Here is a 27,415-nt window from a genome sequence, read left to right as displayed (position 1 = left end):
TTTCTCAGTTAAAATAGTTTAATAAAAGCATCAAAACTGTGCTAAAGATGAGAAACAAAAATGAGGTATTAGGTAGACTTATAAAACAAAGTACAGTTAGTTTTTCATTTCAAATAAACCATGATGTGCAAAATTGTAAAATGTCAGCATGTCTGAGAAAAGCATTAACAGTCCTTTTAGCAATTTATATATAAAGATGTTTTTAAAGTGCTACAGCTTAAGGCATTATATTTTAAAGTTTAATAAACATCTAATTTCAACATCTCTCCAAGAACAGACTTCTTCTCAAGTAAGCTATAAACTCTTTGGTTAGGAATATTGAAAATGCCTGTAGAATTTAAGGAGTAATACACTTGTTAATGCTGAGTTATTAGTACGATTCAAAAGCATATGAATTCCATATCAAGAACAAACTGTCCTGCCCAAGGTGCAGTGTAATCCACACTGTATCATCTCATCTAAAAATCTATACAGCAGCCGCCCCATCCACTCAGTTCCTCTGCAGTTAGGCTATTAGCTTTTCTTTTTCAAAAAGCAAAAATTCTTAAGACACCTAAAGATTAGCCTGTATTTCATTTATCTATATTGAAAGTGCTTAATATTTTTAAAAAGGAAAAGAGCAGTATGGTAGATAAAGAACGTAGAGTCAAAAATCAGTCAATTATTTTAAAATATCTTTTCTTTTTCCTCTGATTGTTTTGATTAAGCATATTATTTTCATTTTTTGAGCTTGCAAAAGTTTGCCTAGGCATGTGCTAAATCAAATCTAGCCTCATGTTCACAATTGCCCTGAAATGCCATTCCCAGACTGAGATCTAACTACAGAGTATGGCTAATGGCAGATGAAGTCAGAGGCTGGGGAGATCTGGTGTCTCCATTTATCTGGAAAACAGAGCAAGGAAGGATGATCAGTCACAGGAGGCCAGTCAGACAGAAGTGTTTAAGTTCAGAGTTTCATCTTTCGTTTAATTCCCGAAGTAACAACCACTCTGGATCTTTTCTTGCCCTCTTCTCTATCAGTAGGAACAGCAGTAGCTGCTTCTCTCCTTTAGGAAAGTGAATGAGAGGTCCCTGGATATGGCCCAGCCTTCAGGTGGTGGGAGCTTACATTCTGTTAGATATAAACAGCTAAGGCATCGTTCTAAGTTTGTTTAAAATGGTTGTTTTAAATGATAAACACAAAAGTCCAGTGATTTTTTAAAAACTGGCTTTAATGGACATTAACAAATAACATACACTGATTTATGACCTTTAAACAACAAAAATATGACTTGTAATTATTCAAATAAGGTAGGATTTTTCTCTTAAGTACACTTCTTAAAAAGTCCTTCACAAGATGACTGGGCATCCACTAAGACCAAGGCACTGTGAGGGAGGCAAACAGCATGACATCCTGACCTCAAGGAGCTCAGCCTGGGATGGAGACGGACACACACAACTCCAGCATGAGGCCAAGGGGTAGCCTGTTATGGGATCAAGTGGTGGCAGAATTGAGAAGTGATTCTGAAAGTGTTCTTTAGTCACAGAGACCAGTAGGTTTGAAACTCAATGATGTTACTTTTTAACTTTGTGCCTTACCTTCTCTAAGCCTCAGCTTCATCCACTACAGTATGCCACCCTCTTAATAGAATTTCTGTAACAATTACAGAAATATGCAAGTAAAGGATTAAGTATAGAGCCAGCATGAGGAAAGGTTCAGGAATATGGTTGCTCGTATTATTACTATGCTTACTTCTATACATGGAGCACTGTGGGAGAATAAAAGAAAGGGGTGGTCATTCTTTGGAGCACGTTCTCACTGGGGGAAATCCTGGCATCTTGAGCAGGACAATTCTTCACTGTATAGGACTACCTTGACATTTAGCATCCTGGTCCCATGGCAGCAGCAGGCCAGTAGCACCCCCATCATTATGATAACCAAGAAACAAACCCACACATTCCCAAACTCCCGCTGAAGGGGTTACCACCCCTGCTGAAAACTGCTCTTCCAGAGGAACCTTCTACATTTAGAAACAATTTAGTGCTCTTAATAAAAAGAGAGTGAATTCTTTGAGAGTGTATTCAAGGATCAGATACATTGGGCCTGGTGGCAGGGAGGCTAGGACAGGAATGTTCAGTATAGTTTGAAAGCAGAATTCTTTCCTGATGAGTCCCAGCATCAAAATCCCCAAGCTCACCATGCAGGCCTTAAGTAAAAAGGCAGAGCTGCATCTTTGCAAATAACTCAGTAGAAAGGAATTGTGCCATGAAGCTACTTCTTTAGCAAGGCTCACTGTTCCTGTAGTTGAAATAGAAGGTAGACATATAAATTTATACAATAATCCTACAAGGGATTTTTTAAAATTATAATTTCTTTTTTCCTCAATATACATGACAGAGCCCACTTCATCCCACATCTACAAAAAGTAAAAACTAAAATCATAAACAAAAAGATAATAACAGAACAAGCCCAAAGAAGCTGGCATAGAATCTGTGCTGAGAAAAGTTCTCCCCCATTATAACCTAAATCCATAACCATCTCTGACAAAGCATTACAGGCTGAACACCACTTTCATGTTGTCACAGGTCTTTAAAAGCCAGCTGATAGATCTTCTTCTCCTGAATTTCTTCTCCAGAGCTTAACAGCATTTTAGAGATACCAGAAAAGATGTAAGGCATTTGACCATCATTAGTGCTGAGAGGTAGAGAGAAGCCAAGTTTTATTACTCTCATTTTACATATGGGATGTGTGAGGCACTGAGAAATGAGAAGATCGGCCCATTGGTGGAAGCCACTGTAAGTAAAATCCAGATCTCCTGTTTCCTAGGTACTTTGGTTTCTATGCCCCAAATCACAGACCTGCATTACTAAAATGGCTGAAGCATCCTGCTGAGGAATCCTCCAAGATGAAAGCTCCCAGTGTGCTTTACCCTCCTTCTGATCTCCCTGAGCCCCACCTGGATCCACTGATTCACTGTCCCTTGCAGTAGAGAGAATCTGCTTAGAAAGATTTATATATCTTTTTACCATCTCTTCTTGGAGATGCTCTTCATCTCCTTGAAATAGTTATATTAAATGGATGTGGGGCTAAAGTTAGACCAAATCTTCCAGTCAGGAGGGGCTTCTTAGAATCCTTAGGTAAAGCAAATGTGAAACTCTGCATTAGGCTCACAAACATTAGGAATAATTCCATCTTTGCCAGCTGTTCTCCCATACACACCCGCTTCCCTAAAAATGAGATCAGAAAAAAATGAAGGATTATAACACCATCCCTTCTCCTGTTTCAAAAAGTACAAATTTATAGGAAATATCTAAATTGAGTATTCTAAATGCAGATGGAGTTTTTAAATCAAATTGCCATTTATACTACATAGCCTCCCACAGCATATGCTGATCAGAATTTTTACATACCAAATACACATTTTAACTCCTACTCATAAAAACCTATCCTCATTCTAGACAGGAGCTAGAGACGGATCCAATGTGGCAGCTACCCTGTCTCTTCTGTGCCTGCTTACCTCTTTCCTTCACTTTTACCTGGAAGATTAAGGCAAAAAAATTCAGATTAAGAATCCCTAGAGCCTCCCTTTTTCCATAGAAAGAATCCTATGTTCCTAATCTAGGAACCTAAAAGAGGAACTATTGAGATTAGGGAACCCATCCTCTCACCCACCAGACCAGATCAGAAATTGCTCTTAACTTTAGTAGCTCCCTGGGATCCCCCAGAATTACCTGATCAGCCCTGAAAGTAAAATTTCTAATCAAATTTAGAGATTTAAAACCAACTGCTTTATTAAAATCTGAAGTGAACATAGTGGAGATGCCTTATCTAAATTATTGATCCCTTCTCTTACATTAGCTTGCCAAGAAATAAACATTTTTAAAACAACATGAAATAATAAAATATTTTAGTTCTACTTCTTTTAAAAATTATACAGTTTAAAAAAGTGTAACTGACCTATCCCAAAAGGAATAAAGGTTTCTTTTTTAATTAGTTGTCCTTGGTCATCCAGAAATCGATTAGGGTAGAAATCTTCTGGTTTCTCCCAAATGGATGGGTCTCTATGTACTGACCACAGGTTGGGTAAGATCAGTGTGCCTTTAGGAATGGTATAGCCTTGGAGCACTAAAACAAAAGAAAACATATGGGTGTTATTCAGTATGCTTTTACTAGTAGTTCTCTGTAAACATCATTATCTGAAAAAAAAAATGTAGTTATATACCTAGCACTTTAATTGGTTGAGACCAAACTGTGAGGTACTTGAGGTGGGGATATGATCTTGTCAACTGGCATCCCTCTCCCTGCACCATCCCAGGACCCACCTGAGACAGGGAGCAGGCAGTGTTCCAATGAATGCTGAATTAATACATAAAACCATAAAAACATTACAATGAAGAGAAAACACTAAAACAAAAACAATAGGGCATTTCAAGTAAACTTTCCCTAAAAATTAAAATTCCCAATATGTATAAAACTTAGTTTACAGGGTCATTTATGTCCATACAACAATGTAGTGAGGAGGTAAACTAAGATAAAGAGATACACAGGGAAGCCAACCCTGGCTTTTACTAGCTGACAAGTCAATATGCACTTTAAACAATGCCCAAAAGATACTATAAACATGGTCTATCTGGTACCAAAAAAAAACCTGTTAAGTGATCCAATGTCATTTATAAGCAATGGCATGCTGTAACTGTCTTAAAACTAGATCAAGCCCATTACACTATGGGCTGACTCCAGAGGTAAATTCTTTGTTAATAGGGATGTTTAAAGAGAGTCTGGACATGACCAAATAGACATATTTCACTGTAGATGAGAGGATGAAACAGGTGACTTTAGAATAAGATGGGCTTTTCTATTCTTTTTTTTTTTTGAGACAGGCTGTCTCACTCTGTCGCCCGGACTGAAGTGCAGAAGTACAGTGGCGTGACCTTGGCTCACCGCAACCTCTGCCTCCCGGGTTCAAGTGATTCTTCTCCTGCCTCAGCTCCTGAGTAGCTGGGACTACAGGAGTGTGCCACTATGCCCGGCTAATTTTTGTATTTTTAGTAGAAATGGGTTTTTGCCATGTTGGCTAGGCTTGTTTTCAACTCCTGGCCTCAAGTGATCCACCCTCCTGGGCCTCCCAAAGTGCTGGAATTACAGGTGTGAGTCACTGTGCCTGACCTTTTTTTTTTTCTGAGACAGAGTCTTGCTCTGTCACTCAGGCTAGAGTGTAATGGCACAATCTCAGCTCACTGCAACCTCCCAGATCCAAGCGATTCTCCTGCCTCAGCCTCCTGAGTAGCTGGGACTACAGCTGTGCACCATCATGCCTGGCCAATTTCTGTATTTTTAGTAGGGATGGGGTTTCATCATCTTGTCCAGGGTGGTCTCGAACTCATGACCTCAAGTGATCCGCCTGCCTCGGCCTCCCAAAATTCTGGGATTACAGGTGTGGGCCACCATGCCCGGCCTTCTAATTATTTAATATTTATGCTTCAGCTGCAGAATTTTAAAAGTTGAAGTAAGCTAATTTTCAGGCAAAATCCTTAATCCATGTTTAGACTAGCTCTTCTGACCTCCATGAAAAGAAGGGAGAGTTGCCTTTGTCAATTCTGGAGCTTTTTCTGCCAACATAGCCAATTTAAATTTCGACATTATTTGTTTTGCCAGTATAAGTGTGTATGTTCTGAAGGCTATAGAGCTACTAGTAAAACTAAGCAGTAGTAGAATTCTAGTACAACCAGTGATGCACAGCAGAGGGCTGAACATTCCCTAGACATTTTATTATCTATGACACAATACTAAATCTTTAGAAGGATCAAGCTAGACAACAGTCACCATACCCCTCACCTCAACTACCCTGGATTAGAGGGCCCTGCTTCCCTCAAGGGCATTCAAAGAGGAAGACCCTGGACTTGCCTGTGTTCCCTGAGGTCATATGAGGAATGGCAAGCGGAACCACCACAGTTAGCCTCTGCACTTCCATGATGGTGGCTTCTGTGTAGGGCATCTGGGCCTTGTCCGTGAGGGAAGGAGCTCGGTTGGCGCCAATGACCCTTTCAATTTCTTCATGAACCTTCTCTATGTAGAAAGGGAAGAATAAACCAGAAGATAAGCGTGGGAGAGAGTTGAACCTGCCCTCCTCTGCATACTTTCCATCACCACTAATACCTAACTGGTCAGTTGGCAGTTCAGGCCTGACTCTGCCTCAGTAAAGGTGAAGCGTTGGTCAGACATTTCAAGTAGAGACAGCTAGCCCCAGGGTGCCTGTGCTACCCTGTGACTTAGAAGTGGGATAGTAACACATAGAGGGGCCAGAGAAAGCACTCTGGATTCAGGAGCATCCTAAGTCATACTCTCATATGAACATGGGATTGACTCTCTAAGTAGACTGAGACAACATGTGATAGCCTAAGGTGGCCCCCAATATTCCCTGTTCTTGTGGTTTATATCCTTGTGCAGTCCCCTCCTACTCTGTACCAAGTTGGTCTATGTGACCAAGAGAATAAGGGTGAAGTGAGGACATGTCACTTCTGAAATCAGATAATAAGAGACACTGTGGCTCCTCATCTTTGCCACTCTCTCTCTCTCTCAGGTGCTCACTTTTGGGGAAGGAAGCCACCAAGTGAAGCAGCTTTATGGAAGGGTCAGAGTGGTAAGGAACTTGGCCAACAGTCATATGGATAGCCACCCTGGACCTGGATTCTTTAGTCTCAGTCAAGTCCGCAGACCCAGCCAACATCTTAACTCTAACTTCATGAGAAACCCTAAACTGGAAGTCATTCGTGGATTCTTGACCCTCAGAAACTGGGAGATAATACATAGTGGTGGTTTTTGTAAAGCTAGCAAATTTCGGGGTGGTTTGCTACCCAGCAATAATTAACTAATACAGGTAGGTATAATCACATCTATAGTAGGCAGAATAAGGGCCCATACATGATGTACACACCCTAATCCCCTGGAGTCTGTAAACATAATACCTTACATGGCAAAAGGGACTAAACTGATGTAATTAAAGACATAGAGATGGGAAGATTATCCTGGATCACTTGGGTGTGCCCAATCTAAGAACACGGGTTTTTAAGTCAGATAACCTTTCCCAGTTGAGTTCAGAGTCAGAGAAAGATGCGACTATGAATGAATGGTTAGAGAGATGCAACACTGCTGCCTTCAAAGACAGAAGAAGGAAGCCATGAGCTGTGGAAGCCAAAAACAGCAAGGAAATTGATTCTTCTTTAGACCCTCCAGAAAGGAATACAGCCCTGTCAACGTCCTGATTTTCAGCCCAATGAGACATATATCAGACTTACAATGTATAGAACTCTTAAGAAACTTGTGTTGTTTTAAGCCACTCAGTTTGTGGTAATTTGTTATAACAGCAACAGAAATTAATAATACACCATCCTCCCTGTATTATTCTACTCTGAACTGCCATGGACTCTCAGTATCTATTGGGACTGAGGTGGTAGAACTAGCTGTGTGACCTTGTGAAAGTCACACAACTTCTCTGAGCCTCTGTTCTCCAATTTCAAAAAAACAAGATGTGTTCAGATCAGCATTATGATTCCCTTCAGCTCTAGAATGTTCTTCTCTAAAGGTCTTTCATGATCATAGATTTCACACAGAATCAAACCCGTAGAGATTTGAGTAGGGGTAAGCAAGTTATGACCTCAGTCCTACTGTCTAGAAACTTGGGTTTCACTGTTAACATCTTACCAACTCCCTGTGAGTTGCAAGTATTTGTTTGCCAGCCTGAAGACACTGCTCAGTGTTAGGAGCCACCAGATCACTGAGGTTGCTAATCCTAATTTAAATTACCTGGTTTTGCCATGAACAAAGGAAACACCTATTAATTACCTTGTACATCGGGGTTCAGTGACATATACAGCAGGCACCAAAGCAAAGAGTTAGTTGTGGTATCAGTCCCAGCAATAAAGAGATCCCCAATGATATAAAATAAGTACTCTTCATCAAAACTGCTGTTACTATTATTTTTCCTCTCCTCTTCCATGTGGAGAAGGTACATGTCTATGAAGTCCTGAGGGTTCTCTCTATCCAGAGACTCTTGATGGTCTTTGATGATTTTTTTAAGGAAACTGGTTATATCCTTTTCAATTTGTCTTAATTCCTTAAATGGTCCAAAGGGAAGGTAATAAAGCCAAGGGCATATGTTGACCATGAGTACTTGACTGTTCAGACAGATTTCTAGCCCTCGTGACATAAAACCAAGCATTTTCTTGAACTCACTATTGGTGTAATCAAAGCGCTGGCCAAAGCACAAGGAGCAAATGATGTTAGAGACGGCATTGCTGATGATGGAGAAAGGGCAGAAGGGGTCTTCTCCGTGCTTTTGCATTTCTGCTTTCACGTATTTGAACTCCTCAATAATCTTGGGCTCCAAGCTAAGTTTTCCCAACCCAAAATGACGAAGAGTTGAATGAGAGAACTTCCTTTGTTGTCTCCAGATGGGACCGTAATGTGCAAACACAACCCCTGCAAAGGGACACCAAGAAAGGAAGATGAGAAACAGCATTCCTGATAACACTGAACAGACCTACCATGGAGTGCATTCTGTATTTTTCAAGTCACTTATGGAAAACTCCTCATATATAGATAAGGACCACTAGTCAAGAAAAACGATTGGCAAAATTTAGTTATCAAGATAGTATGTGTTTCTAATAACAAAAATCATATCTAATTAAATTAGGAGAATTTGCTCTAAAGCTTATTATTATAGATAGTAACTCCTGGTGAAATGAAAAGCGATGAGTTTCATTTTCCAAAGTTAGTGTACATTTCAAAGTATTACATTTCATAAGAGTGAATCCAGGCTTAGAAAATTTGTCAGGTGGCCAGGTACAGTGGCTCTTGCCTATAATCCCAGAGATTTGGGAAGCTGAGGTGGGAGGACTGCTTGAATCCAGGAGTTCAAGACCAGCTTGGGCAACAGAACAGACCCCATCTCTAAAAAAAAAAAAAATTCGCCAGGTATGGTGGCATGCATCTGTAAGCCCCAGGTACTCAAGAGGCTAAGGTCAGAGAATCACATGAGCCCAGGGGTTGGAGGCTGCAGTCCACTATGATCATGCCACTGTAATCCAGCCTGGGTGACAGAGAAAGACCCTGCCTCTAAAAAAAGACAATAAATATTTCAGGCTATATATCCCCATATTCTAAACACCTATATTCTAAACATTCTGAACTGAAGGATAATTATAGCAACAGATTAAAATGAGGGCAGAGACCATATCTCATAGTGCTCACCATTAAAATCCAGCTTCTGGCATAGTGCTTGGTACATAGGAGAGGTTGTTAAATATTAGCTGACTAAATGAACAGCCCAACTAGATTAGAACTATTGGACATCAAAATTTGGAATCGAATAAATGGCAGGTAATCTAAAATGTCTGTTATTGGCAGCAGCCCTGATTTTAAAACATATGAACATGTTAAGGTCATCCACAACTACATCCTATTTGATTTTCACTTATATATCCCACCATCAAACCCCACAAAATTGCTCCCAGATATATCAGATTGTTCTCAAATATTCCTTGTTTTCTGTCACCTATTTCATCCTATTTTCCATGGTATACTCTATCATTTAGCTCTTCTTCCTTCCCACATTACTTCTGAATTCTTACTATGTGCCAGGCATGGGGGTGCAGTAGATACAGCTGCAAATGAAATAAAGACCCTGCTCTGTGGTTAAATTTTCTCATATCCCTATAAAGTGTCTTTCAATGTAAACATCCATGCAGTCAAATGTATCAGACAATTTATCAGTTCCACGTTCCTCGTTGGAATCTTCCAAATGTCTGCTCAAATCTGCAGTGGTTGCTCTGTAGGCCTTTGGTTCAGGTGCTATGACTTCTGTTAGTCATTATTTGGGAATTTTCTTAGACTCTTCTGTGTCAGAACCCATTTCCTGAATTATATTTCTTCCTCTTTGTTTTACTCCCTCATTTTGCTGAAGCACATCATCTAGTAGCTTCTGAGAAAGGATGCATGGGAGGCGAATTTCTAAAGATTATGTGTGATTATTTATTCTACCATTGGACTTCCTCAGAATTTTAAAGACATTGCTAAGACTGGACTGACTGATGAGTCATAAGATATGTACATATTCAGTATGACTAGACATGGCGGATTACTCTCTGAAGTGGAGAGTACTCTGAAAGTGTATTCATAGAAGTGTTTAAATGTTCTCATTTGTTCAGAATAGTTGCCCTCACTTGATACTTGTCAATGTTTTTAGTTTTGTCAACAGAAGCCTGGAACATATCTCATCTGATTTTTATTTGCATTTCTCTGATTGTTACCAGTGGGTCAGAGCAGCTTTTTATATGGTTATTGGCCAGATTTCCTATTCTGTAATTTGCATTTATCTACTGTGCAATTTTCTTTTTCTTATATATTTGAAATGCATAGCAGATCTTTTATCATGTGATTTTTTTACTTTCTAAGTGGTATGTGTTAAGCAGAAGTTTTAAATATAGTTGTATTTATCAATCCTTTGATTTGTGCTGCATATCTTATTTTAGAAATCTCCTTGTACCATGGGTTCATAAACACATTCTGTATTTTCCTGTAAAAATTTTAAATTTTGTTTTCACATTTAAGTTTCTATAATCTACCTGGAATTTATATTTGTGTTAGGTATTCCTACCTATTGTGAGGTAGGAATCCAAACATTTTTTCCCTATGTAGACAACCTATTGTTCAAGTATGATTTGTTAAAGGGTCCTCACTCCACCTCACCAAACCACCAATCTGTAATGCTGTCTCTGACAAACATTTCCTTTATAGGGGTGGGCCAGTTGACAGGCTTTCTAGTTGGTTATATTGGTCTATGTGTTTATCACTGTGCTCAAAGCACATTGTCTTAACTACTGTTACCTTATAATAAGATACAAATAGACTTTAATTTTTTATATCGAATAGGGAAGTCCCCTCTTCCCTACAAAACCTTGTTCTTTTTAAAAACTGTTTCAAAAACTTCAAAATCAATTTCTCAAACTTATTTAGGGATTTTGGTTGGAACTGTAATTAATTTCTTTTTTTCTTTTCTTTTTCTTTTTTTTTTTTTAAACACAGAGGTCTGGGGGATCCACGGAGCATAGGAGATGTTTGCTGAGGTGCAGGCAGTGGGTGGAGGAGCCTAATAGGTGGTGACTGGCAGCTAAGTTGTCTCCTGGGAGGGCTTGGGTTCACCCCCAGGCCCCATCCCCACCCTGAGCCTGTTTGTCTCTGGATGTGGCCACCAAGACCCCAGGAGAGGCAGAATTTCTGCTGGCAGAACCTGGCTTGGACGCCCACTTTGTAGCTTCTACGTCTCCATTCTCATGCAGATATACTTAATTTCTACATTAATTTGAAAACTGCCTTCTTTATGATGATTGAACTTGTAATCTAAGAATGAATCTAAACTTGCTTGTTTTTAAGTTTCTTTAAAAAATTGCTGGATTTTGTTTCCTAATGTAAGTTTTTAAAAAATAGTATATTCACGAATGACAATGGCTTATAAGTTTCCTTTCTCATGCTGTATGTGTCTTGAATATACTGGCCTCCTAAAGCAAGCCAGGGTGTAGTCTTTGTCTCTGAAAGAATCTGTCTAAAATTGGAACATGTTTCTCTTTTCCTTTAGGTTTATTTATAACGTTGGCCATCTGACTCATTAATCGTCAGACCTCTATCTTAATAAATAATTTAAAGCTCTACATTTGCCTCTGTCTGGGTACTACTCTAACTGCGGTCCACAAGTCTTGTTTCCATGTATTTTCATTATTTGGTTTTAAGTAAAAAAAAAAAAAAACAACTTTCTATTTTAAGTCTTCTTTGCTACCTTACCAGGTTTATTTTATGCTGATATTTGACATTTGACATTTGCTTGCTTTTTTACCCTAGTATGTGGCCAATGAAATTTCTAAATAAAGTTGAGAAGAATGTTTGTCCAAGTAATTTTGAGGAATATGTCCTCTCTATATGTCCAATAGAGAAAGCCTGATAATGGTCAAAGCCAAATTTTCTGTATCCTTGACAAATTTTTAACTATTTGATCTCTCAACCAAATACTTATATTAAGCTATTTTGCTATAATGGTGGATTTATCAATTTCTCTTATAGTTCTGTAAGTTTTTGCTAAAGGTAGATAAATATCAATGTAGCTATACAGATTTATATTTATATATATATGCTGTTAAATACAGATATATATTAGATGACATTGTTAGGTACATTCAAGCTTAGAATTCTATCTTCCTGTTTTTTAAATTTTTTTAAAATGGATCCGTTTATCATGAATGCCCTCCTTTTTCTTAACAATGAAGTATCATTTAGAGTACCTTTTGTCAAAAAAGAACCAGCTTTTCTTTTGAAAGTATTTTCTTAGTATTGTAATACCTTTTCATTTTGAACTTTTCTGTACCCTTATGTTGGGGGAATGTCTCTTTTTTGGGGAAGATAGATTATGTCTCTTAAAACAACATATAATTGGATATCAAAAATATCCATTCTGGCAAGCTGTCCTTTAGCCAGTAAGTTTAGTCCTCTTCCATTTATTCTAATTACTAATTTCTAACATACTATTTTGAGATTTGTTTATCTGCTTTGCTCATTCTTTTCCCCCTTCCTTCTCATCTTCCTGTTGAGACAAACAGGGTGAATGTTCACTCTTACATTTTTAACATGCTTACTTAAAGTCTAGTTGAGCAGTTGGCAAACTACAGCCCAAAAGCCAAATCCAGCCTGCCGCCCTTGTACAGCCAGAGAGCCAAGACTAGTTTTTACATTAATAAATGGTTGAAAAAAAATCAAAAGATTATTTTGTGATATGTGAGAATCATACGAAATTTAAATCTTTCCTTTAGTGTAAAATCAAGGGGCAAAAAAGAAATTCAAATTTCATGATCTATAAATAAAGTTTAGCTGGAACACAGCCAGTTCATGAGTAACACTAATTTGTTTACATTATGTTCTATGTCTGTTTTTGCATTAAAACAGCAAAATCTGCCAGGCATGGTGCCTCATGCCTGTAATCCTAGCAGGTTGGGAGGCCAAGGTGGGAGGATCGCTTGAACCCAGGAATTCCAGACCACCTTGGTAACACAGTGAGACCCTGTCTTTACAAAATAAAAAAAATTTTAATTAGCTGGGTGTGGTGGCTCAAGCCTGTAGTTCCAGCTACTCGGGAGGCTGAGGTGAGAGGATCACTTGAGCCTGGGAGGTCAAGGCTGCAGTAAGCTGATATCATGCCAGTGAACTTCAGCCTGGGTGACACAGTGAGACTGTCAAAAAAAAAAAAAAAAAAAGAAAGAAAGAAAAAGAAAGAAAAGAAAAAAAAGAAAAGAAAAGAAAAGAAAGAAAAGGTAGCGTCAAGCATATAGTTGCTGCTTAGACTGGGGGTGGGAAAACATTTTCTATGCCAAGGTCCAGGTCAAGACAGACAAACGTCCTTGTTTTCTTTTGTTGGTGGCCAGGGTTGTTAAGTGTTCGTTGTCAAACTTTCACCCAGTTGAAGCATTTCAAGAGTTCTGTCTTTGTCTGGAAACAACTTTTCATTTTGCCAGGCTGTATCTCTTCCCCACCCCCATTCTACAGCCAAGGCCCTCCAGAGCATCTACCTACTATTTTCTGCAGGGGTGGGGGCAGCGATAAGGACCTGATCTTATTTTATGTGCATTTCAAACTATCCTTGTTCTCAGTCTACTGGCTCATTTCTGTCTCCTATGATCACTGGTACCTCCAATTTCTAACCCTTTTTGAGATTCTGCATGGTAAACTAGGGAAGTAGTTCTCATTCTATCCTCTCATACTCCACCGGCATTCCCCTCTGTAGACGCTTAGGTGTAGTCATCCTCCACTCTATTAAGTCATTTGCCAATCCTATAGCCACTTTGTCTTCAGGTCTTATGGTGCAGAAATGTAGATGTGTCATTTCATTTCAATGTAGATAGAGTATGTGCTTCTGTTCGGCATCCCTCTGGTATGGTATGTGATTGTTGGGACAAAGAAGGATTGGAAATGTCTTAACCACTCCTGAAACCAGAACTCTCCTTTTCTGTAATAAAGGCCCATAAACTATTTCCTAGGCTACCAAAGTTTAATCATTCCTCCTGTCTTTAACTATGAGCAAGTCTTCTGCTGCAGAGTATTCAGCGGCCAAGTGTTGGTGGGCCTCCTCTTTTCTTGGATAAATATGGTCTTCCACACCAGCTTTAGGATTTGATACCAATCCCACCTACCCTCTCTCTTTATTTTCATTTATTTATTTTTTTGAGATGGAGCTGCACTCTGTCACCCAGGCTGGAGTACAGTGGCGCGATCTCAGCTCACTGCAACCTCTGCCTTCTGGGTTCAAGTGATTCTCCTGCCTCAGCCTCCTGAGTAGCTGGGACTACAGGCGCATGCCACCACGGCCGGCTAATTTTTGTATTTTTAGTAGAGATGGGGCTTCCCAGGCTGGTCTTGAACTCCTGACCTCAGGTGATCCACTCGCCTTGGCCTCCCAAAGTGCTGGGATAACAGGCGTGAGCCACCACGCCTGGCCCTCTCCTTATTTAATATAGTACATATAACATCTCTGCTTTGTCCTATTTATCAAAAAACATTATTTTCCTTTGTTAGGTCCTTGATCTTACCATCTACTAACCATTTTTAAACTACATATTTGCATTTTAGAAATATTTTGTCTACCAAAATGGCTCGGAAGCAAAAATCAGGACTCTTTTCCTTCAGAATAACAAAAATATACCCTCAAGCTAGTTCATCGAACAAGGCCAGTTAGGCTATGGAATGAAACAACAGGAAGAAAAGAGTATTGCCACCTCAGGGAGTACTAAATGTCACAGAACTCTTTCTCCCTGTATCTATTTTTCCCTCCTCTCTGACTTCATTCTTTCCAACTACAAACCAGCTTTTCAGTGAAACATGAGCTATCCTGAGATGCCTATTTTCCCAGTTTCACCACCAAAAGGAAAAGCCCTCTATTTTCTAGATTCAACCTGAGAAATTCTGGGGAAGGATTCAAATGCTTCAGTAGGGTGTCCTGCGGTGATACCAACTTGAGATATCTTAAATTTATTTTGTGGCTTGAGGTTTCTAACTATGTCATGCTATTCTTATCCCAAAACTATGTAGGGCTTGATGTGTAGTTGTGAATTATTGAGTTCTGTGCCTGGCCTACAGATTAACCAGTTACAAAAAGGTTAGAAATTCTGATCAGTCCACTTTTGGTCAGTGTGTCCCTCAACTTATCACTGTGGCCAAAAAGGTAAGTTCATGTAAAGATATGGCATCTCCTGTTCAATCAACAAAAGGGATTGAGGTCAGAAATAAAGAATTCCTCAGAAGAAGCGGGTATTCTTGTCCAAGGAACAGGGGCTAGGCAGTGGAAACATAAAAATCCAACTCAAACCAAATAAAGGATAGACTAAATTGACATTGATACATTCTCACAAACGGATATTATACAGCTCCTAAGAACTTTACAGGAGGATATTTAATAATATGAAAATATGTTCATAATACTTTAAGTGATAAAAAGCAATTTTTAAAATTATGAAAATTATTCCATTTTAAGGAGGCAAATACATTTCTAAAAATACATGTACATGTAGAAAAAAGACTGGAAGGTGATACATGAAAATGTCAATACTATCTCAAAATAATGCTGATCACAGACGATTTTCAGTCCATTTTTTCATTTTCCTTGTTTTGTTTTCCAGTAACATATACTACTATAATAAAAATACTCAAAATACATTAAACATGAAGCAATTCTACATTGACCACATATACGTCTTTACCTACTGAACAGAGAGGGTGTCATACACTGATTACACTTACCCTTTCCTTCCATGGGATCACAGAAGTATTCCTATTAGTGGGAGAATTCAGGCCATCTCAATGTGAGTGCATAACTATTTCAAAATCAGTTCAAATACCTATTTTATTGCATATTCAGTTAACTTGTTTCCCTCATTCATTTTCAAATTCCCCAGATGAACTTTCATTTTCTGTTTATCTTCATTTCCTAATTTCATTTTGCATCTTGTTCTCCTTTGAGGTATATATCAGACTGATCTATCCCATACTTTTAAAATTCTTCAAAATTTCATTTTACCTTCTTTTTTTATGGCTTTGCAATTTGCTTTGACTCTTGCTCCAAGTTTCCAGTGATATTATCTGAGCCATATCAAGTTTTACGAGTCAAATTAGTGTTTCTTTTTCTACTTTCATGACTAGTGTCCTACAAACATTTGTGGTAGCATAGTTGGTAAGAGCAAAACAATGTAAAATTTACCTAATTTTTATCAACAGTGAAATAGAGAATATGATGCCATTATGTTCATTCTATTTAGTGGAATACTGCATAATATGGTTAAAACATAACACTTTTAAATAACAAAAGCTAGTTAGAGAAAGATACTTTAAGTATCCAACATATGCAAGTTTTAGAAGAACATACCAAATAAAGCTATGTGTTATTTATGAATCTGAAGCAGATCTGAGCTGCAGATAATCAAGTTAATACTGTTCTTTGAGCTTTATTTTGAATATTTTATTTTATTTTATTTTATTTTATTTTTTGAGACAGAGTCTTGCTCTGTCGCCCAGGCTGGAGTGCAGTGGCCGGATCTCAGCTCACTGCAAGCTCCGCCTCCCGGGTTTACGCCATCCTCCTGCCTCAGCCTCCCAAGTAGCTGGGACTACAGGCGCCCGCCACCTCGCCCGGCTTGTTTTTTTGTATTTTTTAGTAGAGACGGGGTTTCACCGTGTTAGCCAGGATGGTCTCGATCTCCTGACCTCGTGATCCGCCCGTCTCGGCCTCCCAAAGTGCTGGGATTACAGGCTTGAGCCACCGCGCCCGGCTATTTTGAATATTTTAAAATAAAAATGTGATATTAGAAGAAACAGATCACATGTCTTACCCTGTTTTGTGTTGCTATAACAGAATACCACAGGCTGGGTAATTTATAAAGAACAGAGATTTATTTCTTACAGTTCTGAAGGCTGGGAAGTCCAAGAGGATAGCACTGGCATCTGGCAAGGGCCTTCATGCTGCATCATCCCATGGCAGAAGGCAGAAGTGTAAGAGAGGATGAAAGAGAGAGAAAGGGGGCCAAACTCATCCTTCTTATCAGAAACCCATTCCCACAATAACTAACCCACTCTGGTGATAACAGCACTAATCCATTGATGAGGGCAGACCTCTCATGACCTAATCATCTTTTAAGTTCCTATCTCTCTACACTGTTGCATTAGGGATTAAGTTTCTAACACATAAACTTTTGGGGACACCTTCAAACCATAGCAGCACACTTAAGAGTGAAACACTCCTCTGGTAGACTTAGCTCTGATTTTGTAGTTTTCTTTTTGTGCTTAGGAAAAGAATCAGTCAGAATGATGGACACAGCATCTTTACGGCCCACCTAGTTTACTGTAGTTTTTATGGGCTTAAGAAGACGACCAACTTGTCTAATCATGAAATTTTGAAAAATTTAAACATAACAAATAAACTGCCTACATCTGGAACTTTCAGCAAATGTATTAAGTCAACTATTTCTAGCCTCTCTTCGCACATCACTATTTATGAAACATACTCTTCTCTGCTATTCTCATCAACTTCAGCAGCAAAGTTCTTTCAAAAAATAATAAATATTAAATAACGTTACCGGCCTCTAATTCCTAACATAATTTCTTTTCTCTTATGGCCTACACATCTTGTTTCTGGAAAATATCACATTTACTTCTCTGCTAGTGGACACGGTAGCCAAAGATGGTTTGAGCTGTCCTCAAGTCTTGCTGAGCTGAGCATCTTGACTAGTAGTCACAGTGGCCTTTCTTCTTCAGGCTGATAATGCTGTCCATTTCTTGATCTGGGAAGTCCACTCACAACTCATCTGCTCCTTCATCCTTTGATGATCATCTTGAAATAAATTCACATCCTCCCTTTTTATTCTTCACTCTTGAAAAAGTTCTATTTAAAAAATCCTCTGCTAGCTACATTTTCTTATTCAGATGATCTGTTCTTTATTCCAAGTTAAGTCCACAAGCATTTTCTTCATGCCACATGGTTCTTGCCTTGTATTATCTTGTCAACAGCTTCTCCAGCCACTGAAATTTCTCTCATTAATTCTTTTACAGCACATTCACCCAACACATACCAGAGCAGCATTGCCTAAGAAAACCCCATCTCTTGGGGGAATACTTTAGTTGAGATACTACTGAAGCACCAAATTGCCCCCAGGCTCCCCGCTCTTTTCTAAATAGAGATTTAATAGTAAGCAGTGTCCAGCTAATGCTTAGAAATGACCTTGTTATAGATTCTCAACCAAACAGCCACCAAGAAGCACTCTGATAAACTGTTTTTTTAAGAATTGGAAACTATACTGTTAAGATCTCAAAGAAGAAAATCTAATTCCTACCTTAAGAAATCCAGAGGAAGAGACAGACACATAAAACAAATTATAATAAAATGTGATACGTACATCAATAGATGCTTGTATGCACAAATTCATTCACCTTTTGGTTCCCTATTCTGTGCCAAGAAGTAGGGATACAGTGGTTAACAAAAGGAACAAAATCTCTGCCCTAAAGAAAGTCACATTCCCTTGAGAAGTGGGGGTGGTAAAAGGCTAAATACTATACTTCCCAGTGTTTAAAGAGAAAAATATGAATGAGATAAAATAAGAGGTGGTACTGGGCATTGACCAAAATAGCACTGAAAGGTGACAATTGGCCTGAGGGATGACAAGCAATCAGTCAAGCAAGAAGTTATTCCAGGCCCAAAGAAGACAAACGTTGTACCTTGAGGCAGGCCCAGGCATGGCAGAAATCAGGTTAGTGTGTCTAGAGTAGAAAGGCCAGGTTGAAATGTACAAATGAAGGGAGAGCTGAAAAAGAGAAATGCAGCAGCCAGATCCTTCAGGCCACAGTAGGTCAAGTATGGAGTGGGGAGGCAATTGGTTTCAGCCAGAGAGCTACAGGGTTTGATTCATGGTTTATGTAAGAGATCCTTTTGGCTGCTCTGTGGATGAAAATCTGGAGTGGAAGCAAGCAGGTTAGTCAAGAGGCTTCTAAAGTATCAGATTAGAAATGATGGTAGCTTTAGAAAAAAAGAAAAATAAATAAATGATGGTAGCTTGGATGAGGGTGCTGGCAGTACAGATGGAGAAAAGTAGATGGATGTAGCACATATCTACTGTAGGAGTCAATAAGACTTATGGATTGATTAGAAGAGACTGGGAAGGTCTTAAAATGAAACAATAGTATCATAGAAGTTAATCTCGTTCTACAGGGTAGGGAAGCATCTCAGGGTACACATTCTCAAAGAGGTAACATTTAAGCCCAATCTTAAAAGCAAGTGTGAAAAAAGAGAAGTGTTGGTGAGGACGTGGAGAAATTGGGACCCCTGTGGGAATGTAAACTGGTGCACTCACTGGAAGATGGTATGATGGTTCTTCAAAAAATTAAACCTAGAATTACCACATGATCAAGCAACTCCTAGGGACTCAGATATTTGTACCCTTCTATTCATAGCAGCATTATTCACAATAGCCCAAAGGTGGAGGCACAAGTGTCTATCAATGGATGAATGGGTAAACAAAAATGTGGTATATACAGTTGACCCTCCACATTCATGGGTTCCACATCTATGGGTTCCACCAACCGCAGATCAAAAAACCGCATCTGTACTGAATGTGTAGACTTTTTTTCTTGTCATTCCTTAATACAGTATGACAACTATCTACAAAGCATTTACATTGTAGTAGGTATTATAAATAATCTAGAGATGATTTAAAGTATCCAAGATCCCTATGCATAGCCTATATGCAAATACTATACCATTTTATATCAGGGACTTGAGCATCCTAGGGTTTTGTTATTCGCAGGAGGTCCTGGAAGGAATCCTACAGATAAGGAGGGATGATTATACATATGATGGAATATTATTCAGTCTTCAAAAGAAAATTTTCACATATGCCACAACATGGATGAACTCTAAGACATTATGCTAAGGATTTTAAATGAGTAGAGGTAAAGATCATAATACTTCAAATGCCCCACTGAAAAACAAATGTCACAGTTCACACCTCATCCACTGCATGCTTTCGTAATACTGCTTCTACCTAGAATTCTCTTCTGAGCTCATGGCTGCCTGGAGAAAACCTACCTGCTTTTCTTTTCTTTTTTAAAAATTGTGGTGAAATACATATAAAATTTACCATCTTGACCATTTTTAAGTGCACACCTTAATGGCATAAGGTACTTTCACACTGTTGTGCAACCACTGCTACTGTCCAGCCACAGAATTTTTTCATCTTGCAAAACTGAGACTTTCTGTCTCTATGAATTTCACTATGCTAGGAGGCACCTCATATAAGTGGATCATATAATATTTGTCTTTTTCGTTTAAAATCCTGATGCAAAACTCTGGCTTTATCAGATTCTGAAAAGCCGAGATCTCTCTTTGCCATGTCATAAGGACAGGAAATAGCATTCATTTATTTAATAGATACTTGAGCTCCTACTATGTTTCAGGCAGTAATGACTCTGTCCTCCTAAATGTCAGAACAGTGGTGAAGACTGACATCCAGGCCCAAGGTCATAAACTTATGTAGCTTCAGTTTTGAAAAGTTCAGTGAAGGAAAAGTGCTTGGGTAAGGGACCTAGTTCTAATAAGGGAGCCTACCCTACTTGGAGAGGCTGTGAGAAAAGACTTCCCCGAGGAAAAGGCATTTAACACCTGACTGATGGATAGGCGTGACTCAGAAAAGAAGTCAGAGACCTAAGCCAGTCAATAAGACAAAGGGGGACGGTAGAGACAGGTTAGATTGGACATTTTATTGCAGCAGATAACACGTTTTCCAACCCGCAAAAATGTCCAATTTAGACTCCCATACGCAGGAATCAGAGGCTATGAACCAGCGCCTGAGATTTGGTAATAGGCTTCTACCATGTTTTCTGAACTTTTTATCTTATTGGAAAGTATCTTAAATTCTTGCATTTGAAACTCACAAGGTAAAAAGAATATCCTTCCCTCTTTCTAACATGGGGGCCTAAGTTTCTCTCCGAGGTCACAGCTGGTGGAAGGGAAGACTACTTTTGGAAAGATGGAACCTGGCTTGCCACCTTGTCCTCCCGCTATCCCTATTACTCTCTTTCAACCTCTGGATGACTTTTCTACTTCTGATCTTGGAGTATGAACAAGTCACGCGTCCGTCACTACTTGATGGGATCTTAAAAGCATCAGGAAGGAGAGGCGCCGCAGCCAGCAACACCTTTTAGTTCAGGATGCAGGTGTGAGGCAGGCTGGGGGCGCGCGGCCGGAAGGGGCACAGGGACTGCAGCCCCCGCGCACCTGGAGACTCATCCGCGGCATCCGCGTACCCACAGCCCACGCCCCACGCCCCCCGCCCCCCGCCCCCGCTCACCCTTCTCCTTGGTCACAATGGAGATGAGCGGCACCCGCGGGCGGTCGCTGAAGACCTCGGCCTGCTGCACCAGCGCCTCGCGCACGCTGTGGAAGTCGCTGAGGACCACCACCAGGTAGTGGCCGATAAAGAAGCTGAAGATGCTGCCGTACACACGGGCTAGGTGAGCCAGGAGCACCTGCGGGCCCACGACCAAGGGATCAATCCCTGCGGCCCTGGTCCTGCTGCTCAGCCAGCTCCGCCGCCGGAGGAAGGGAGGCAGCAGCACGTGACCAAAGTTGCCCACCAGGGGCCAGGGCGTGGGCCCGGGCGGGATGCCCCGCGCCCGGCGACGCCGCAGCCAGCTCCAGCCCAGCACCGCTACGAGGCCGCACAACAGCAGCGCGTCGCCACTCAGGTCCATCCGCAGCAGCCCCAGAGGCGCACGCAGGAGGCGCGCGGGCCAGGGCGGGTCCTCGGCGGGGGGCTGCGGCGGCCCGGGAGAGGACATGGTCAGGGCGCCGGCGGCCTCGGGTTCCCCTTGCTGCCCGGAGGAGACGCGCACGCAGCTGCCTGCCCCGCGGCGTCAGTGTCCTGCTGTGCCCGGGAAGGTCGGGGGCGGGCAGGGGCCGTAGAAGCGCGCCCGGATTGGCTGCGCCGGGCGCATTCTCCCCGCCGCCTCCATTCAGCGACGCCCGGGCGGAACCTGGAGACGCGCCGGCTGCCTGGCGGAGGGGGTTGGCGGGCGAGCGGGCGCGGAACCTGAACTTTGCCCCGAAGTCCCGTTAGGCCCCTTTGTTGGGTCGGGTCTGGCGCTGACTGTCCCTGAAACTGGGATGCTGGCAACACAACCTTGCGCTCTGATTGGCTGTTGGATTCCCTTGTGTCATTCGTTTGTGATTATCACTCGTTTGTCAGTTGACAAACACAAACGCGTAGTTATGAAGTGCATAAACCGTGCTAGGATCTGTGCTGAGTGCGGTAAACTGGTGAGCAGGCCAGTGAGATAGCTTGGCCTTAGCACCTGTAGCCTGAGCTGGGAGAATGGGGTCAACGCCATATTCCCGCAGGCTTCGGTGTAGTTCTTTATCCAAACCGGGATTCGCAGCACCCTTTTCTCCACGCAGAGACAGCAGGATGCTGGGAAGCCATGGAATGCAGAATCTGTGGATGTCGCCTCGGTAGCCAATGCTGCGGAAGGGATGATGGCGGGAGTAGGGGAAGCGAGGGGCGGGCAGCGAGGCAGGAGTCACATTCTGAGAGCTTGCCCTGGGCTAGAAAACTTCTATGCGGACGGAGAGCGAAAGCTGTGTCCATTCCCGCGTGTGGCCTGGGTGCACCAGAAAATGTACTTAAATCCAGAAATAGCGAAACCAGAATTTGCTTGGGGGATTTAAGTAGCCAGAAATGTAAAAAGAAAATAACCGGTTGAGGGAAGGGTGGCAATATTATTGGTGTTAGACAACACTTGAAAGGCTGAGGTTGAAATATTGGATATGAATTGTATAATACTTTAAAAACAAAGTCTTACTTTATTTAATCTTCCCAGATAATGGCTTTCCTGATAAGGGCTTCCCTTTCTGTCTTGTTTAGGCCAAATCCTGTAGTTTCTGTTCAAGTTGGGTTGAGCATAGAATTGTCTGTACTGGGCCATTTTTCTAGCCTTTTCATTTTTCTCCATACATGAAAAGTTTGAACACCACGCTGTACCTATAAAAATGTGACCAAATAAAGCATAGTGAATCCTCTAAATAAATACATGATCCATTTTATTTTTCTATAAACAAGTGATGCCAGTAGGATATGTTAAATTTCAAGTCCGCTCTGTTCTCATATTCTTTTTGACATGCTTTTCATGTTATTTTAAGCTTATGCACCCCAAACAAAAAAAAACCTCCACACCTCTCATCTTCTATAATTAACCACTACTTGTGAGATTACTTTTCTCAGTTTTTTTGAATTTTTAAATTGTTAAGAGAAGTTTTTAAAAATTTAAACTACTTGTTTGCAGATATGATCTTCAACATGACATTCTGGATGTCATCTGATTTCAGGGCTTTGCTCTCTAAAACAGTAGCCACTATATACATCATCCCATACAAGCAATTTAAATTCACAAATGATTTTAAAATAGTTGAAGCTGTGACTAATTTAACAACTCCAACAGCCACCCTTTTATATTGTACAGGATGTAACTGCATATATAGTGTTTTCCTAAATCTCTCATTTTCACTATGTTAACAGATCTGTGGGGCAGATAGGAAATCTGGGCTGAATTCGGCCTCTCCTCACCATTCATATGTTGAAGTCCTAACCCCCAGTGCCTCAGAATAAGACTGTATTTGGAGAAAGGGCCTTTAAAGAGGTAATTAAGCTCAAATGGAGTCCTGTGGATGGGCTCTTACCAATATGACTGGTGTCTAAAGAAGAGGAGATAAGGACATAGAGAGGAAAGAGGATGTGAGGACACAGTCAGAAGGCAGCCATCTGCAAGTCAGGAGAGAGGTCTCAGAAGAAATCAACCCTGCTGACACCTTGGGTTTTGACTTCTAGTCTCCAGAATGGTGAGGATATAAATATAAATTTCTGTTGTTTAAAACATCCAGTCTGTAGTACTTTGTTATGGCTGTCCTAGCAAACTAATACAGGAAGTGATACTGTTCATCCTATTATGGATACACTGTTTTATTTGATTATTATTATTTTTTGAGATAGAATTCTCACCCAGGCTGGAATGCAGTGGTGTGATCTTGGCTCACTGCAACCTCTGCCTCCCTGGTTCAAGCGATTCTCCTGTCTCAGCCTCCCGAGTAGCTGCAATTACAGGCCTGCACCACCACGCCCGACAAATTTGTATTTTTAGTAGAGAAGGGTTTTATCATGTTGGCCAGGCTGATCTCAGACTTCTGACCTCAGATAATCTGCCCACCTCAGCCTCCCAAAGTGCTGGGATTACAGACGAGAGCCACCATGCCCAGCTGGATACACTATTTTAAACATGAAACCACACAGCTCATTCAGTGTTCCTTAAGGATGAATTTCCCCAAATTACATTCAGGATGATTTTGCCACATAAAGGAATACTTTCTGCTTCATGTCTCTTATTTTATATAGGTAAAAAAGTAATAGCAGAAGCAGTAAAGGAAGAGAATACTAAGAGATCTTTTGGGTGGGCAGAAGTGGTAAGAAAGATAGTGAGAGGATTATGGGAAAAATCATTTTTATTGAGACCCTAAAGATAATTTTAAACCACCCACTTTCCTACCTATATCCTCCTTGTTCTACATGGATTTTGGCCAGAATTGTTGGTTACAGTATATCTAAAATAGCTGAGTACTTATTTTGTTATAAAGAGTGGTATTAAATTACTCTATTTGTAAAACTACAATTGTTCAGTTGGTTTGTAATTCTCGGGAGGTAAATGCCACACACCACACCCATCCAGAGTCAGTGAGTATGAACAGAGAGAGTGCATGGCTTAAGAAGGGTTTGCAAAATGCTAATGAAGAGAGAAAGTAGAAATGTTATTAGCGCTATTTAGTTGCGCAACTCCACAGGTCATTTAAAAATTAACAGCTTCATTCCCTTTAAGTTCTTATGATTCGCTTCGTATATACTCCTTTGAGTGTCTTCTATATATGTGTTTATGCACTCTCTGAGCCTCCATGTTCCTGAACTGAAATTGGGATAATAAATATACCTATATCAAGCATAGGGATTAAATAAAATAACTAGCACAATGTCTAGCAATTAGTACTCAATAAACAAAAGCTGTAATTGTAATAGTTATCACTGGGTTCTTGATAATAGTTTAAACTTAATAGGTTGTCACTATTGCTGCCTCTTTTTTGCACCTTGCAGATTTACTAGTCTTTTCCGAGATCAGAATGTGAGTCTTGCCAGGATATTGTTTCCTATATTTAGCCTTTATGTCTTGTATAATGAATAAATAAACGTGCCTATCTTCAATATCACCCACTTCATTCCTCTCCACTTGCATGTATTATGTATGATTTACTTGGAGAAGAGATGACGCGAGAAAGGCCCCTGAAAAAAAAATAAGTATCAGTGTAAGGCAGAATCTCAAAAGTCACAAAATCCAATTCCCAAAACATCCCTTTATTTGGTCAAGGTGGTGCCAGGATTAGGATGTATTTTTTATTTAACACCAAAATGAACACAATCCCGATGTCCTTCAACAAAAGAGGGGGGCAGGGGCAGGGAAGACTATGGTGTATTTATTTGATAGATCACTATACCACAATAAAAATGAATCAGCTATGACACACTCTACAGCATGGATAAATATCAAAAAAACATGCCGAGTGAAAAAGCCAGACACAAGAGTACATACTAAATAGCTGCATTTATATGAAGTTCTGGAACAAACAAAATGAACCTATGGCGATAGACATTAGAACAGGGTGGATTGGCTGGAAAGGGACATTGAAAATTTTTTCTAGGGTAGTAGAAATGTTCTATATCCTGATTGAAGTGTTGGTTACTTGGATGTATGCACTTGTCAAAACTTAACTGTATATTTCACTATAGGTAAATTATACCTCAGTAAAACAAACAAAAAAAGCCAATATCCTGGTGAAAAAGACATGGTAAAGTAAGAAGACTTAGCAGGTTTAATTTATGAGATGCATGTATTGTGAAGTGGGTACCCATAGGAACAGTTAGTCACTTTAGTTAGCCTGGCCACAATTGTTACCGATTCCTGATGTTTTATTTTTGTGTAGGCCAAAGCGTTGCTGAATTCTCTGTTCCTTACTTCTTCCTCATTCACTTACGTTTACTATGCAGAAATCATCGTGGAAACCACATGGGGACCTCTGTCCAAATCTAACTGGGTTGGCCAGGGTATGTTGTTAACATTTCTGATTTGTTTTCTTCATCTGGTCAAAAGAGAGAGTTGTAACACAAGGACTCTTAGATTCCTCTGGTGTCTAACATTCTTCTTCTTAAGTGGATTCTCAGGACTTTGACTTTGGCCTCTGATTAACAGCATGCTTAGTCAATAAAATCTGAAAGAATAAATTATATTTACATGGCAAATATATTTTATATTTACATGCCAGTTACTTAAATAAAACTAACACAAGGAGGCTGGGCGCGGTGGCCCATGCCTGTAATCCCAGTACTTTGGGAAGCTGAGGTAGGCAGATCACTGGAGGTCAGGAGTTTGAGACCAGCCTGGCAAACATGGTGAAACTCTGTCCCTATTGAAAAAACAAAAAAATTAGCTGGGCATGGTGGCACATGCCTGTAATCCCAGCTTCTTGGGAGGCTGAGGCAGGAGAATCGCTTGAACCCAGGAGGTGGAGGTTTCAGTGAACTGAGATCACGCCACTGCATTCCACCCTGGGCAAGAAAGCAAGACTCTGTCTTGAAAACGAAAGAAAAAACAAAAAACAACAACAAAAAAAACTAACACAAGGTTGTTAGCTCCTGGTTTAGGTAACTGTGCTTGGCCCTTTGCCTAATAATGAAGTCTTATTTCTAAAACTCACTAAGAATGAAGTTTTACAAAGAAAGGACATTGAAAGGTTATCTACTTCTTCTTTTAGGCAAGAACATACTTACTGCAAACCAGATATTTCAAAGCCAATATTTTATTCTGCTTTTTAAAAGAGTAATACAGTTTTCATAGAAAATTTGAAAATGCAGGAAACTATAAAGGAGCAAATGATCACCTTTTTACTCTTACCACTCAGAGGTAATCATTTATAATATTTATGCGTATATTCTTCTAGTCTTATGTATTTCTAAACTTTATAAATATTCCTATTTATAATATTCACATATTTATAAATATATGAGGAAAAAGTTATCATTAACAAATTTTTTTTTTAATATTCTTTAAGTTCTAGGGTACATGTGCACAACATGAAGGCTTTTTACATAGGTATACATGTGCCATGTTGGTTTGCTGTATTCATTAACTCATCATTTACATTAGGTATTTCTCCTAATGCTATCCCTCCCCCAGCCCCTACCCCCAACAGGCCCCGGTGTGTGATGTTCCCTG

The 27,415-nt window shown here is 40.1% G+C and overlaps 1 protein-coding gene and 1 long non-coding RNA gene across 2 annotated transcripts in view; one reads left to right on the top strand and one right to left on the bottom strand.

The window, feature by feature from the left end:
- LOC105514393 (cytochrome P450 2U1) lies at positions 1-22,167 on the bottom strand. Its single transcript, XM_011945722.1, has 5 exons — positions 21,403-22,167; positions 7,823-8,458; positions 5,885-6,046; positions 3,938-4,105; positions 1-3,207 (listed from the first exon to the last, which is right to left on the bottom strand). Exons 1-5 carry the CDS (start codon positions 21,890-21,892, stop codon positions 3,029-3,031), a joined length of 1,635 nt encoding a protein of 544 aa, XP_011801112.1. The 5' UTR covers positions 21,893-22,167; the 3' UTR covers positions 1-3,028.
- Positions 21,417-27,415, top strand: part of LOC105514395 — a 70,270-nt gene continuing 64,271 nt past the window's right edge. The window contains exon 1 of the long non-coding RNA XR_001002170.1: positions 21,417-21,565. This is a non-coding gene — a long non-coding RNA (uncharacterized LOC105514395). The remainder of the gene's footprint in view (positions 21,566-27,415) is intronic.

Source organism: Colobus angolensis, unplaced genomic scaffold (assembly GCF_000951035.1).
Source record: "Colobus angolensis palliatus isolate OR3802 unplaced genomic scaffold, Cang.pa_1.0 Scaffold244, whole genome shotgun sequence".
NCBI lineage: Eukaryota > Metazoa > Chordata > Mammalia > Primates > Cercopithecidae > Colobus > Colobus angolensis.
The sequence above is the reverse complement of the archived record's forward strand: the minus strand, read 5'-3'. Positions and strand labels throughout refer to the sequence as shown.

Coding starts and splice junctions, on each gene's coding strand:
- LOC105514393 (XM_011945722.1), bottom strand. CDS start 21,892: ATGTCCTCTCCCGGGCCGCCGCAGCCCCCCGCCGAGGACCCGCCCTGG. Junction 4,106..5,884: donor TATGACCTCAGGGAACACAG/GCAAGTCCAGGG, acceptor CTTTTGTTTTAG/TGCTCCAAGGCTATACCATT. Junction 3,208..3,937: donor CTTTATTCCTTTTGGGATAG/GTCAGTTACACT, acceptor TCTCATTTTTAG/GGAAGCGGGTGTGTATGGGA.